Source organism: Phyllostomus discolor, chromosome 5 (genome assembly GCF_004126475.2).
Source record: "Phyllostomus discolor isolate MPI-MPIP mPhyDis1 chromosome 5, mPhyDis1.pri.v3, whole genome shotgun sequence".
NCBI classification, from domain to species: domain Eukaryota; kingdom Metazoa; phylum Chordata; class Mammalia; order Chiroptera; family Phyllostomidae; genus Phyllostomus; species Phyllostomus discolor.
In genome coordinates this window covers 127,063,973-127,077,983 of record NC_040907.2, presented here as the reverse complement: position 1 = coordinate 127,077,983, position 14,011 = coordinate 127,063,973, and the positions used below count along the sequence as shown (strand labels likewise).

General features: G+C 48.0%; 1 protein-coding gene across 3 annotated transcripts in view; it reads left to right on the top strand.

Moving 5' to 3' along the window:
• Positions 1-14,011, top strand: part of HK1 (hexokinase 1) — a 65,616-nt gene that overhangs the window by 21,532 nt on the left and 30,073 nt on the right. For all 3 annotated transcript variants that reach the window (XM_028511444.2, XM_036026864.1, XM_036026865.1), the window contains exons 2-3: positions 262-424; positions 12,744-12,892. In XM_028511444.2, the coding sequence (XP_028367245.1) occupies positions 262-424; positions 12,744-12,892 (312 nt within the window). The remainder of the gene's footprint in view (positions 1-261; positions 425-12,743; positions 12,893-14,011) is intronic.

Genomic DNA, 14,011 nt, shown 5'->3' with positions numbered 1-14,011 from the left:
TTGAAAGGGTCCTTGGAGATATTTGGTTCATTTTACAGGGGAGGAATTAGGGCTCAGAGCATTTGCAAGCATGCTCTGAGTGACATGGTTGATGGCATTTGCATAACTTCCCATCTGTGACGTGCCAGCATAGGTGGGAAAGTGCCCACTGGAGCCGGATGGCCTTTGGCAAGTGGGAACCTCATCTGCTCTGTCCTTCCCCAGCTGAACTTGAACTGAAATGACCTTCCTCACACTCCTTCCTTCTCATCCTTCCCCCAGATCGACAAGTATCTCTACGCCATGCGGCTCTCCGATGAAACTCTGATGGATATAATGGCTCGTTTCCAGAAGGAGATGAGGAACGGTCTTTCCCGGGATTTTAACCCGACATCCACAGTCAAGATGTTGCCAACGTTTGTGAGGTCCATTCCTGATGGTTCAGGTGAGTCTCTCACCCAGAGATGGCTCCATAGGCTGAATGTTCTGTGGAGACATCCTTCCAACTTTCATTCACTTCTTCACTCACTCATCCACTCACTCGTTCATTCACTTACTGTTTCATCCATCTGTTCTCCTGTCCATTCTCCCATCCATCCATCCATCCTCAATCCATCCATCATCGGTCCATTCATCCAACATAAGTCTGCTGAGCATCTAACATGTGTCAGGCACTAGGGATACCATGGTTGGACAAGGCTGACTTGCCCTTATTGTCCTGTCTAGTGGCTTGTGATAAGAAGGGGTAATGTTGCTCTGACTGCTGTGGCTCAGTGGGTTGGGCATTGTCCCACAAATGGAAAGATCGCTGGTTTGATTCCCAGTCAGGGCATGTGCCTGGGCTGTGGACCAGGTCTCTGGCTGGGGACATGTGAGGAGCAACCAATTGATGTTTCTCTCACGCATCAATGTTTGTCTCCTTCTCTTTTCCCCCCATTCCCCTTTCTCTAAAAATGAATAAATAATATCTTTTTTTAAAAACGGAAAGGTAGTATTTATGTATCTTGCAGATGCTGTGCAAGATCTTAGAGATGCTTATGTCTCCAGAATGTGAAAGGCTCCAAAACAGCGAAGAGTTCATTTTAGGAGAATCTCTCCTTCAGGGTATCAAGGCCTCCCTACAAAAAAAAGTAGCAATCCTGGTAGTGACCAGGTGGGTTTCAGCCTCAGAGGGGAGATTCAAGTCCACATCTGAACAAATTTAATAGATGCTAAATCTAGGTAGCCCCCAAAGCAGAGAAACGGCAAGAGGAGATAGAACGGAAGAAAAGAAATTATCCTGTCGGTGTGTGTCTGTGTGGCTCATGCCCCACCCCGCAGTGGGTAGCTGGGGGCTCGGTCCCTGCACTTGGCAGAGTGGAGGCTCACTAGCCTGCTCAGAGGAGGCTGTTCATCCAGCCATTCCACAGTTAGTAATTTGCAGGGGTGGGTGCTGTGTCCACCCCAGCTTGGACAGGGATTTGTTCTGAGCTGTGTTCTGTGCTCTCGGCTGGGGTTCTGCTGCATGCAAGAGAGGGAGAAAAGTTTCTCCTGGGGTTGTGAGTACACACCCTGAGAGGATGGCCCTCGCTCCATGCTCTGGAGGCTTGAGTAAAGCTGAGATTTGGGGCATGTGGTGTGCGGCCTGCGAAATGGATGTCAGGAAGTCTGTGGCTGTTGCAGCTGCTGTGCACAGAAGACGGGCGAGGGCAGGGCTTGTGAGAAAGTCCTGCTGTGCCCGCAGCCGGCCTTGACGAGTCAGGGAAGATTCCGATGCTAAGGACAGGCATGTGCTCTATTTGCTCTGTGGCCACCAGTGGGCTGTGCTTTGTGCACGCACATTGGCATTTGTATCTCTGATGGTTCTTGACTATTTAAAATCTACCTCACTTCCATCCTTTGGTTTTCCTTCAGGTCTTGGTTACTGGCAGTTTCATGTTGTAATAACTACTGAGGAGATTCTGGGTATCAGAGTGACTGAACTGTAGTGTGCCCTGGGTTTTGTTCTGAGGTTGCTGGCTTTGTAGCTCACTCTGGCTTTTTCCCAGCCCTGGATGGCATGCATGCCCAGCATTAGCTAGTGAAGTCTTGCAGTTCTGTAGGACAGGTGTGGCTGTGCCTGCTGCCAGCTGAGAGAGGAGGAAGGGGGTGGGGGAGGCAGGTGGGTGTGCCCTCCCTTTACTTGGAAGAGCTCAGAAGGGTACCTGATATTTTGGGGGGCACCTGATTCTCTGTGACTGCCTAGGGCTAACACATCCCTTTCCTCCTGCCCCTGCGTCAGCCAGCTCCCTGTTCTAGGACCGTATGTCCCCAGTGGGTGCTCTTCCTTCCTCTTTCCCAAACTTTCCAGGTTGAGGGGCTCAGAGTGTGGCCCAAGTACACTAGTCAACTAGCTGTTTACCCCCATCAGCTGCTCTTCCAAACAAGGCTCAGAACTCAGACTCACTGGGAAAATCAGCATTTCTGTAGCCCCGTCGAAGGGATTCATAACAGACACCAACCAACAGAGGCTGTGACAGTCCCGCAGGGAAGAAGCATGCTTAACCTGGCTTACCGGCCTTGCCCCGAACTTGTTTGATCTTTTCCCCCACATTTTATCTAATTTGAGATAATTTTTTATTTGAATATCTTTGGAATCAGCAATGTATTGTACAGTAATCATGTTATAATTATTATTGGCAGCATCTTGTCTTTCTTATGTAACATAATGGCGTGTCTCACAATCAGCTATATCTGAGGCATGATGACAGATGTGGCACTACGCTGGGCTGGGGATCGTTGTCCTAGGGTTATGGAGCGGGAGCTGGGAGCCGGGAGCCTGGGCCCCATGACTTCTTTTGAGTCTTCCTCTTCTCCAGTGTGGATGGGGCTGGACGTCTTGGGCCTCTTGGGAGATGAGCGGGATTGAGAGCGAGGGAGAAGGAGGAAGTGAAACTGGGTTCTGAAGTGCGCGGCCCCGCCCTCCCGTGCGAGAGTCTGCGTCTGCTTGCCTGCCCTCAGTGCTCTTCCCCATCACCCCCACCTGCTCAGCCCTCCCCTCACCCCACTGAGTGTGTTTTCCACCCTGTATTAGTTTCCAGGGCTGCTGTAGAAAGCACCACAAACTGGTGGCTTTAAATAATGCAAATGCACCGTTTCACAGTTTTGGAAGATGCAAGTCCAGGGTGTCAGCAGGGCCATGCTCCTTCTGAGATACTCTTCCTTGCCTCTTCTGGCTTCTGGTGGTAGTCTCGGTGTTTCTTGATGTGCCCTGCATCTCCACAGGTTGCCCCCATCGGGACGTGGTGTTCTCCCCATGTGCCTCTGTCTTCACATGATATTTTCCTCTTAGAAGGATACCAGTTGGATTAAGAGGCGCACTAATGACCTCATCTTAACTTGATCCACATAAGGTCACATTTATAGGTGCCGAGGATTAGGACTGCCACATACCTTTTTGGGGGGACACAATGCAACTATAACACACCCCATAGCCCTTTTCCCTGTGGCTGTTCTGATTTCTTTGGGCAGGTTCATTCATGGGTGTGTTCCATTCAGGTGCCCCGGAGCCCGCACTCCTCTTGGAGTGGCCCCTGCAGCCCCCCACTGACACTGACATTGAATCCATGGTCTTTGATACCCGACCCAAGTCCAGCTCCTGCCCCTGTGTGACCGAGGGGCCTCCACCTTCACTTCCCCTGCGTACTGTCAGCCAGGGACCAGGAGGTCCCTTGGAGTAGTCAGAATGCCTGTCTCTTTGATAGTAAACCCCAATGCTGTTCCCTTTTTGAAATGTTAATTACTGCTTCAACTCTGTAATTAGTCAGCAGTAGAATTGGTGGCAATCCCAAACCACTGAAGGAAGAATTGGGCTTGCCTCATGGGGAGATGTTCCTGTCCCTAAGTGGTGATGTGACGCCAAGTCAAAGGGAGAAACAAACCTTTTCCTGCTGACCTTTACCCTGGTGGACTGAACATCTGCTGATTTTTTGTAAATGTATCAGCCCGTTTTTATTAATTTTTTTGCCTTTGGACATTTTTTATGGGTAGTGTTTTTTTTTTTTAATTGCTCTTCAATAATCCATATGTTAAATATTTTAAACCTTAAAGTGGCTTTTAGCTGCTGCATACCCTTTTTGGAATAGGAAAGGAATGGATAATAAGTAAAAGAGGAAGATATTCAAACCTTTTACTCTGGTGACTGGACTGAATAGACATCTCTTTTCAAAGCTTCCCAGTGTTCTTCCTGAAGACCTTGGTGTCTGTGTTTTATTTGTAAAACCTCTCCTTTTCCCCCCTCTCTTCTCGTTTATCCTTAAGGATATTGTTCCCTGGCTGGTGTGGCTCAGTGTATTGAGTACCAGCCTGTGAACCAAAAGGTCCCTGGTTCTGTTCCCGGTCAGGGCACATGCCTGAGTTGCGGGCCAGGTCCCCAGCTGGGGGTGTACAAGAGGCAACCGCACATTGATGCTTCTCTCCTTCTCTTCTTCCTTTCCTTTCATTCTCTCTAAATAAATAAATAAAATCTTTTCTGAAAATGAATATTGTAAATACCTGTTGGGAACTGCCCTGCCTGGTATCAGAAGCTGTAACCCCTGCCAAGGCTAAGGCTGAGGGAATGACCTTGGACCATAAGCCACCAAGGAGACAAAAGCTTATCTCCCTGGCAGGAGCTCCGCTTCTGCTCCTTTTACTTCACCGTGCCAGGCCCCCAATGCTTGGTCAGTTAGCCATTGATGGCTAAGATTCCCCAAGGGGGGAACGATCTAAGACAGGCATGATCATGTGGGAGGCTCCCAAGGAAGGACTTGGGGGGCTACAGCAAAAGGGGGTGATAGACCCTCGTCCCTCAGCTTTGACATAGCCTGAGTCCTCATTGTTTGTGAGGAAATATCCTAATCTCTTGGCTGCCTTACTTCCCTTGCTCCACCTAAGCCTGAAACAATGACGGAGGGTGGTACAGCCCTGTGCTGGAAAGGGCAGGTTCCCCAGGTGATCAGGCCTAAGAAAGAAGTTGTAAAATCCTGTGTAAACTGCTTTGTTTAGAATGCACTCAATTGAATGATAAGGGTCCAAAGAAGAAGTAAGTTTGTTCCTTAAAGTTTTTTTACAGCTCTTTGACCCTGACTCAAAATAGGCCCTCAGACTTCCTTGTTACCTATTGTTTGATCCTTACTTCCTGGCAATGACTAATGAGCTTTACCTGAATTCTTATGCAAACGAACCCAATAAAAGCCCGCTGGGGGGGGGTGGAGAACTGAGGCTCTCTCCCTTAGGGGTGCTCTACCCCAGGGAGGGTGGCCATGGCGCTCCTCACAAGAGAGAGTGGCCGTTCCATTCCTACTTCCCCACAGGACCTGGTTGTCTCTGTGTATGTTTTTCTTGTGTTTCGACGAGCATCTGCAGCATTCCTCGGTCACTGCCGGTGGGTGATTGCGACAAATACCAATTATATTGTAAGCTTTTGAGGGCAAATTGATTTGAATTATTTCTTTGTTTCTGCTTCATGGTTCCTAGCACGCTCTATCCAAAAGGGTAAGTTTAATAATATTTGATTTGTGGTGTGGTCATGGTTAAGTTTTTGAGCCCCCAAAGTATATAGGGCTACTTTTCAGCAAAAGGGAGGAAAGTATTTCCTTTATTTTCCCACAACATTTGGGCTGGTCACTTACCTTTCTCTGTCTGTTTCCTTGTCTGGAGAGATGGTGGGATTACCTTGAAGTTCTTTTCATCTGTGAAATCTCCTGAATGGCTAGTGTTCTAGTTTTGTTTGGTTTTGTTTTGTTTTTTACTCATCAAGTATCTGGATTGCAGACAGCAGGGAGAGCCTTCATAGCTCATGTGCAGAATTAATCCATTGAGCAGGGCAAAGGTAGGCATTCATGCGAGTGGAGTTTTTGTTTGCCCCGTATTCCAGCACAGGCCTGGACTCAAGAGAGACATCTGTCCCCGTGTTTGTTTTCTGTCATTTATTGATAATAATGGCTGTCATTAGAAAGTGGAGAGTTGCCAAGGGCCCTTCAGATGCTTTGTTTAATGAGCCTCTCTGGAAGAGCCAGTTCTCCTAGCTGCAGTGAAATGGGACATGTGGGAAGAAGTCGCAAGTAGGAGGCACCGGCAGCGGAAAGGAAGGTTGAGGCCAAAGATTTGAAGAGGAAGTTGGAGGGATGCCCGAGGCTGCAAAAAGAGGCTGAAATGAAACGAAAAAAAAAAATAAATAAAAGCCCAGAACACCGGATCAGTCTCTGGCTCTGCTGCTCGTTGTCTGTGTGACCTTGTAGAAGTCACCTCACTTTTCTAAGCCCCCATTTCCTCCTCTGTAAAATGGGTACGATGACCCTTGCCCTGCATGCCTCAGGCTGTCCAGAGGATCAGGCGACAGTGCTTTGGAAACTGCACAACGCCATGGAGTTACGGTGGGCTGTGGCCCTCCTCTTTGTCTTTGTAATTGAATAACTATGTAAGAATTCTTTGGGTTGGCCCTTCCCAACCGATGGGGCCAGTGAGAGGACCCCCACCCATCAGGCCTAAGTATGTACATTTAACCCTGGAGGAAAGATTCAGAATTTTTCAGAATTCACCATCATCCCTGTGATATTGTGGGCAGGGTGTGGCAGGTAAAGGGGGAAACAAAGACAGGCTGTCTCACCCCACCCCGATATCCCATAGACTGTGGGTGATCCCATGGTTGGCAGCTCTGCTGCCTCTGCTGTGGGTAGACGGCACACAACAGCTCTGAGCTGGGGAACCAATCTGAGGTAAAATGGGATGATAGACCCCCTCTTGTTATGAGGGCAGGTATTTGGGGGACTCATTTTCTAATGAAGAATACTGAAATTGGGAGCTTTCTGGTTATAGCTGAAAGAAATCTTAACTCCAGTTTGTATAAGCAAAAGAGGTCCAAATTCCAGGTTCATGTAACTGGGAAAGCTAGTTGTAAGTTGGCTTCTGTATCCAGGAGTTACCTGTGTCTTGTCTTTCAGCCTCTTTGTTGGCTTCTTTCGGGGACCACCTCTCCCTCCTGGTGGCGACGGCCTGGCAGCCGTCGCTGGTGTCTCCCCTCAGAGCTGGTGATCCTGCTGTCTTGGAGACGGTGGTGATTGTCTGACATGGGTCATGTGCCCACTCTGAACCCATCCATCCTGCTGCCAAGATGGGTGGCTCTGGGTGCTCCTGGGTCGCACATTGGTCCCCTGGAGCTAGAGCAGGGGGTCAGCCCCACCCCCAACCTCAAATGTGAAACAGGAGGGTAGTTTTCTAGAGCTCTAGATAGCCAACAAAATTCTCCGGGGAGCTTGTTGCCCTCACACAACGTCATTCCTTGTTTACGTGGCGGAGAAGCGGGCCGAGCAGACCCCGCCCCGACCCAGGTTATTCTCACTGCACTGGCAGCAAACCCGAACTGATGGCCGCTGTGTGCAGGACTCAGTGCTGCGGGAGGGAGGTAAGTGTGTCAAGTCGCCCCTCCTTTCAAGTTGCATATCACCCCGTGGAGGAAAGCAGAACATATGCCCATAGAAAATAACAAGCATTACAGGGTTTGTGAGAGTACGAGTGACTAAGAAAAGGGAGGGGCCCTGGCCTTGCCGCAGGTGTGACCAGGAGCAGGTCGTTCAGCGGGTTTGGTTGGAGCTTCCTAATCCATAAACTGAGAAAACGAGTTAATGTTTGTCCCCTGTTTCCCGAACTGCAAATGTAATCACATGTAGAAGAGGTGCCAACTGCCATTTCTTTTAGCACAAACACACCTTGGAATGTGGGTCACCTCTCAGGGAAGGACCAGGAGCTGCGCTGGGTAGGACACTGACCCTCTGTAAATGGCCTTCGGGGAGGGGCCCCCACGTCATCCCTTCCCACTTCCGGTGTTCGGAGTGCCCAGTGTTTAGCGTTCTCTGACATCTCAAGGCCACCTCTTCTGGTTGCCTTTTCTGACTCTAGCTCCTTAGGGCGCCACTGACCTGTGCTTGTTTAGAAAAGGAGCCGCAGAGAGCTGGGGTGGACCGTCCCTGGCAGGAGGTGGGGACGAGGCAGGGGTCTTTGCAGAGTTTGCAGAAGTGTGGGGCGGCCCCATGCACCCTAAGGCCAGGCTCCTCCCGAATCACAGGAAGCTGGGGTCGTTTTCACTTACCCTGCTTGAAAAACTTTTGGCCTGGGTTCTGTAAAGGTGCTGCCTGAAACCTGACCTCTTCCTGCACATGGGGCTGGAAGCTCTTACCTGCTGTGTCAACACTGACACCTTCGAGCAGGTGTTCCGGTATGTCCCTGTGTACAAGTGGTTTACAGCTGTTTACCAGACTGAGTTTTAGTTATCTTCACTGAAAGGACAAAGCAAAACAAGACCAAAAGCTGCAAGGAGTTATGGGTGTTGAGACCCCCAAAAAGGAATGTAGCCATTCCTGGTGTGCCATCCTGGGTGCCCTGTCCCATGGTCTGTCCAGGAGGCAGATTTATCCATTGGTTATGAATTTGGGCTTTGGATTTGAATTCTGGCTCAGCTGCTTACTGGTTGTGTGCCTGTCTAAGTTACCCAACTCCTCCCAGCCTGCGTTTGCACATCTGTAGAATAGGGATCATAACAGTACCTACTTCATAGGGTTGAGAAAGTCCAAAGGAAAATGATGCATCTGAGGCACTTAATGACTGGAATACAGAGAGGCTCACTGAATGCCAGCAGATGGTAATGTAAAGTGTTTCTGACCTGTAGTAACACGTCCTCCTGAGAGGGGCCTCCTCATACCAAATTCAGTTCTTTAACCTGGTAGTAGTATTTCCCACAAATCTGTGGCACCTGCTTCCCAGCAGTCTCCCCTGGCTCCTTTCATCTGGACCATAGAAGCGGTTGAAAGCCAGCAGCATCATACAATGGAATATAGCTCAGCCATAACAAAGAACAAGGCACTGATCCATGCTGTGATATAGACGAACCTTGAAAATAATGTAGGCAGAAGGAGCCAGTCACCGGTGGACCACGTGCTGTGTGTGTCTGTTGATCTGAGTGCCCAGGACAGGGAAGTCTGCGGAGACAGACAGTGCATTCGTGGCTGTGGCTGGATAACGGGGTTGGGAGGAAATGAGAGTGACTGCGAATGGGTATGGGGTTTCTTGGTTGGGTTGGTGGAAGTTTTCTGAAATTAGCGGTGATAGTTGCACAACTCTAAATACATACTGAAACCCATTAAACTGTACACTTTCAAATGGGTGAATTTTGTGATATGTGAATTATTTCTCAATAAAGTGCTTATTTAAAAAAACCCAACCTATCTGGGGCATAACTGCTTCCTGCTTAGTGAACAACAACCCGGGGTGCTAGAGTTGAATGAATGAATGAATGAATGAACCCCCAACCCCTGTGATCAAGCAGCTGCCAAGCAATTATTGAACTGTCCTGGGTGTCAGAGGCAGGTGTAAAGAATCCTAAGTTGTCTTTCCCTCAAGGAACTTGAGGGAGAGGATCAGAACAGTGATAATCGGTGTTAAGAGTTCTTTGGTTTGTTTTATTCCTTTACACCCTCGTTAGTTCAAGTATTTGTGGAGCTCTTACTGTGTGCCAAACACCATTTTAAGTTCCAGACACGGAGCGGTGTGTCAGAGCTTACAGCTCTGTGGGGTCAAATACACAGACGTGCTGGCTTTCTAAGAGAGAACGCTTTGTTTTTTTAACAACCAGTCGTTACTTAAAAATAATAATAATGAAAGAGCTTAAGGGATCCAGAAGAGCCCAAATAATCTTCAAAGAGAAGAAAACAGTTGGAGGACCTTTACTTCCTGGTTTCAGAATTTGCTGTACAGCCACAGAAGTCAGACAGTGGTGCCGGCACGAGGAGAGACAGAGAACAGCGGTCAGAGCTGGTGGTGCAGGCTGGCGATTTATCTCAGTGAAACCGGTGCGGGGGGGGGGTGAGGATTCAGAAGGAAATCCACACATTTATGGTCTCTTGTTTTTTGTTTTTTTTTTTAGATTTTATTTATTTATTTTTAAAGAGAGAGTAAGGGAGGGAGAAAGAAAGGGAGAGAAACATCACTGAGAGAGAGAAACGTTGATCGGTTCCCTCTTGCAAGCACCCCAACTGGGGACTGAATTCACAACCCAGACACGTGCCCTGACCAGGAATTGAACTGGCGACTTTTCAGTTTGCAGGATGACACCCAAGCAACTGAACCACGTCATTCAGGGTTATGGTCACTTGATTTTTGACAAGGGTGACAGACTACAGTGAAGGAAAGGATAGTCTTTTCAGCAAATAATGGTGGGATAACTGTTGACATGCAAAAGAATGAGGTTGGACCCCTACCTCATCATATACAAAAATCAACCTAAAATGAATCATATACCTAAATGTGAGACCTAAAGCTATAAAATTCCACAACGAAGCATAAGTACGAATCTCTGTGACCTTGGGTTGGCAAAGATTCTTAGATAACGACACCAAAAGTACACACAACAAAAGAAAAAATAAATTGTACTTCATCAAAATTAAAAACTTTTATGCCTTAAAAGTCACCATCAAGAAAGTGAAAAGACAACTCAGAATGAGAGAAAAGATTTGCGAGTCATACGTCTGATAGGGGCATGTATCTGGAACATGCAGAACTCATACAACGTATCACCAAAAAGACAACCCAATTTTTAAAATAAACCAGCGATATGAATAGACATTTCTTTAAAGAATGTACACGAATGGACAGGAAGCACATGAAAAGGCGCTCATTGTCGTTGGTCATCAGAGAAATAGGAATCAAAATAATATGGATCATATCAAGTGTTGAGGATGTGAAGAAAGGGGAATCTTTGTATGTTACTGGTGGAATGTAAAATGGTGCAACTGCTTTGGAAAACGTTTTACACAGCAATTCTACTTCTGGTTGTGTACCCATGGGAAATAAAAATAAATGTCCACATGAAAACTTGTGCACAAATATTCAGAGCAGCACTAATCATAATAGTCAAAAGGTGTCAACATCCTAGATGTCCATCAACAGACGAACGGGTAAATGAAATGAAGTACATTCATACAGTGGAATATTATTTGGCCATAAAAAGAGTGAAGTATGACACATGATATGATATGATGAACCTTAAACATATTTCTTAGAAAAAGATATATTTTATATTTTGCTAAGTATAAGAACTTTGTCATAAAAGGCCACATATCCACATATTATGTGATCCCATTTATATGAAAAGTCCAGAATAGGCAAATCAATGGTGACAGTTTCAGGGTTACTTAGGACCATGGGGGATAAGGGACCTGAGAGGTGACAGTTAGAGGGCACGGGATTGCTGTTCAAGGTGATGAAAATGTTCTAAAACTGGTTTGTGGTAATGGTTGCATAAGTGAATATACTAAACACCATTGAATTGTACACTTTAAGTGGGTGAATTGTATGGTGTGTGAATTATATCTCGATAATGCTGCTCACAAAAAAGACGTTTCCCTGGGAAAACAAGCTGCCCCAAGCAGGCCTGTGTTTACTGCTTTAGGATTGAGGGCTCAGAGGACCACTGGGGCTCAGCATTCGAGGAATGCCTGTCACCTCTGGCTTGACGGGCATTGGGGCAGTGGGAGTGTCACCTTGGCATCAGAAGTAAAATGAACAGATTTTAACTGATGTTGGGGGGAACACATGTGGGGATAACTAATGAGAAACAGGGTAATGTTTGATGGCAGCTTAATGGTTTGGAGGCCCGGCTGATGGCCACCCCACTGGGTGCTGTGTGGTGGTCTCAGCATGTAGTCCTGTCGTCTTCCTCTGGCCTGCAGGGACCCACCCTAGCTACTGCACACTCGGTCCTGAGGCACGTGACAATATCGGGCCAGTTTGCTCTCATGTGATCAAGAGGGACTCTGTTTACAGCATCCCTTGGTGGAAACACCCAAGTGCCCACTGACAGGGGAATGGATACACCAAATGTGATACACACACACAGTCGAGTACCGCTCAGCCCCAAGGGAGCGAAATACTGGCACGTGCTCTGGCGTGCATGATGAACCTTGCAGATTTTATTTTATTATTTTTATTTTTGCTTAATCCCTTCTCCTTTTTCACCCGAACCTTTGAGATTTTATACAAAATTAAATAAGCTAGACACCAGAGGACAAATACTGTATGATTTCACTTATGTGAAATATCGAGAATAGGCAAATTTGTAGAGACAGAAAGTAGAATAGAGGTGACCAGGCAGGGCCTAGAGGGAAGGGGAGTGGGGAATTATCACTGAATGGTTATAGAGTTTCTGTTTGGGGTGATAAAAAGTTTTGGAGATAGATAGTATTGATGATTGCAGAACATTGGGAGTGTACTTAATGCCACTGAACTGGACGCTTAAAAAGGGCTGTAGTGGTAAATTTTATGTATATTTCACCACAATGAAAAAAAAAGGCCCCTGGGGAATAAAAGGAGTTCTGGCCTCATTGTAATTGGTGTCTGAGCTGACATGGAGGGAACCCAAGTTGCAGGATGGCCTCAGAGGTAGGGTTTCTCTGGGATGAAGTGCTATTTTTGTTTTTAATGTGTAATAGCAGTGCTGTTTTTGACAAGGGTAAGGAATTAGAGAAAGATGGGGTGGGACTTGGTACTTGAGTCGGTACTTTCAGTCCCCTGTTGTCAGGAGTGAGAGCGACTGCTGGGAGGTGTCCTTGGGCATGGGCTGGGAACACCAGTGAGGTGTGCGTGACTCCTGCTTCCTGGCCGGCAGTGCTGTCCTCAGGGGGAGACAGGTGGCCAGATGCTGGGAGAAGCTGCAGAGTGTGGGGCCTTCTTATAAAACTTGAATCTGATGCAATACCCGTTGTCTCCTTAAACAGAAAAGGGAGATTTCATTGCCCTGGATCTTGGTGGGTCTTCCTTTCGAATTCTGCGGGTGCAAGTGAATCACGACAAAAAACAGAATGTTCATATGGAGTCTGAGGTATACGGCACCCCGGAGAACATCATGCACGGCAGCGGAACCCAGGTGCGTCCTGCTCCCTCCAGGAACCAAGTCCCAAAGCACTGGTGTCCTGAGCCCAGGGAGGTGTTGTCACAGATGTATGTGGAGAGGGACTCCTGGGTGGAAAGGTGGGGACTTCTGAAGAGACCCTACTGCCTGAGAAACTGGTGGATGGGAGGACTTCAGGGACGCTCACTAGGGAAGGGGACAAGGGGGAGGCCCAGCAGCTGTTGGATAAAGGCCCCTGGAGTTTGTTCCTCAGTGCAGATTCAGCAGAGTTCTTGGGTCAAAACTCCTAAGTCATTGGCCTCCTCACCCACCTTGCCCAAAGCCCAGGCCTTCTAGGGAGTGGCTGTTACCTGTGGGGCAGTGGGAATTTTAGTTTTGCAGCCCCAGGGCTAATCGAGGGATCCTGGCCATCCAATTTAATAGCCTCCTGTGAGTAGTTGGTTGTCAGCAATGAAAGCAAATAAGGCAGGGCTTCAATTGGGAAATCACTGTCCCCTCCTCTCTCATTTAGTACCTGAGCCCCACCCATTGCCTTTGCTGGCCGAGGGGTGGGAGCCGTCCACCCCCTCCTGCCTATCTGGTTGCAGTGAGTGCTGTGCCCCTAGCTCGCTGAGGGCGCTGTGATAGCCCCTGCTCAGGTTTTCGGTCCTGTCTGCGTCTCGGAAGCCTATACTCCCGTAGATGTTCTAGCTCCAGTTTGTGGCTCACCTCCTGGGCTGTGGCTGCCGTCCAGGAGGGGTATTCAGAGATCGCCAAATATTTGTGTTAGGAGGGTGTGTTCACAGCAAGGTCCATGACTAAGTTATCCGGAAAACCCATTTGCCCGGGGCTAGACTTTGAGATGGGGCCCGGCAGTTACCCCTGTTGGCTCTACTTTGTAGAGTGGGACCTGGAGCAAATGCTCTGCCTTTTCAAGGAAAGGGCTAATTCCAGCCTTGAACCTGCTTCTGGGGGGTGGGTTAAGAACTTTTCAAACTGTGACACTGTCACTAGGACGATGAATCACTGCTCAGTCAGCCACTGGAATGGGTGTATCACTCATCAATGGCTCTGCCTGGAGGTTTGTTTGCCTGTCCCTCTAATCCTGGGCTGTAGGGACCGGCCCAGTCATCTACTGTGTGCACGAAGGCTGCC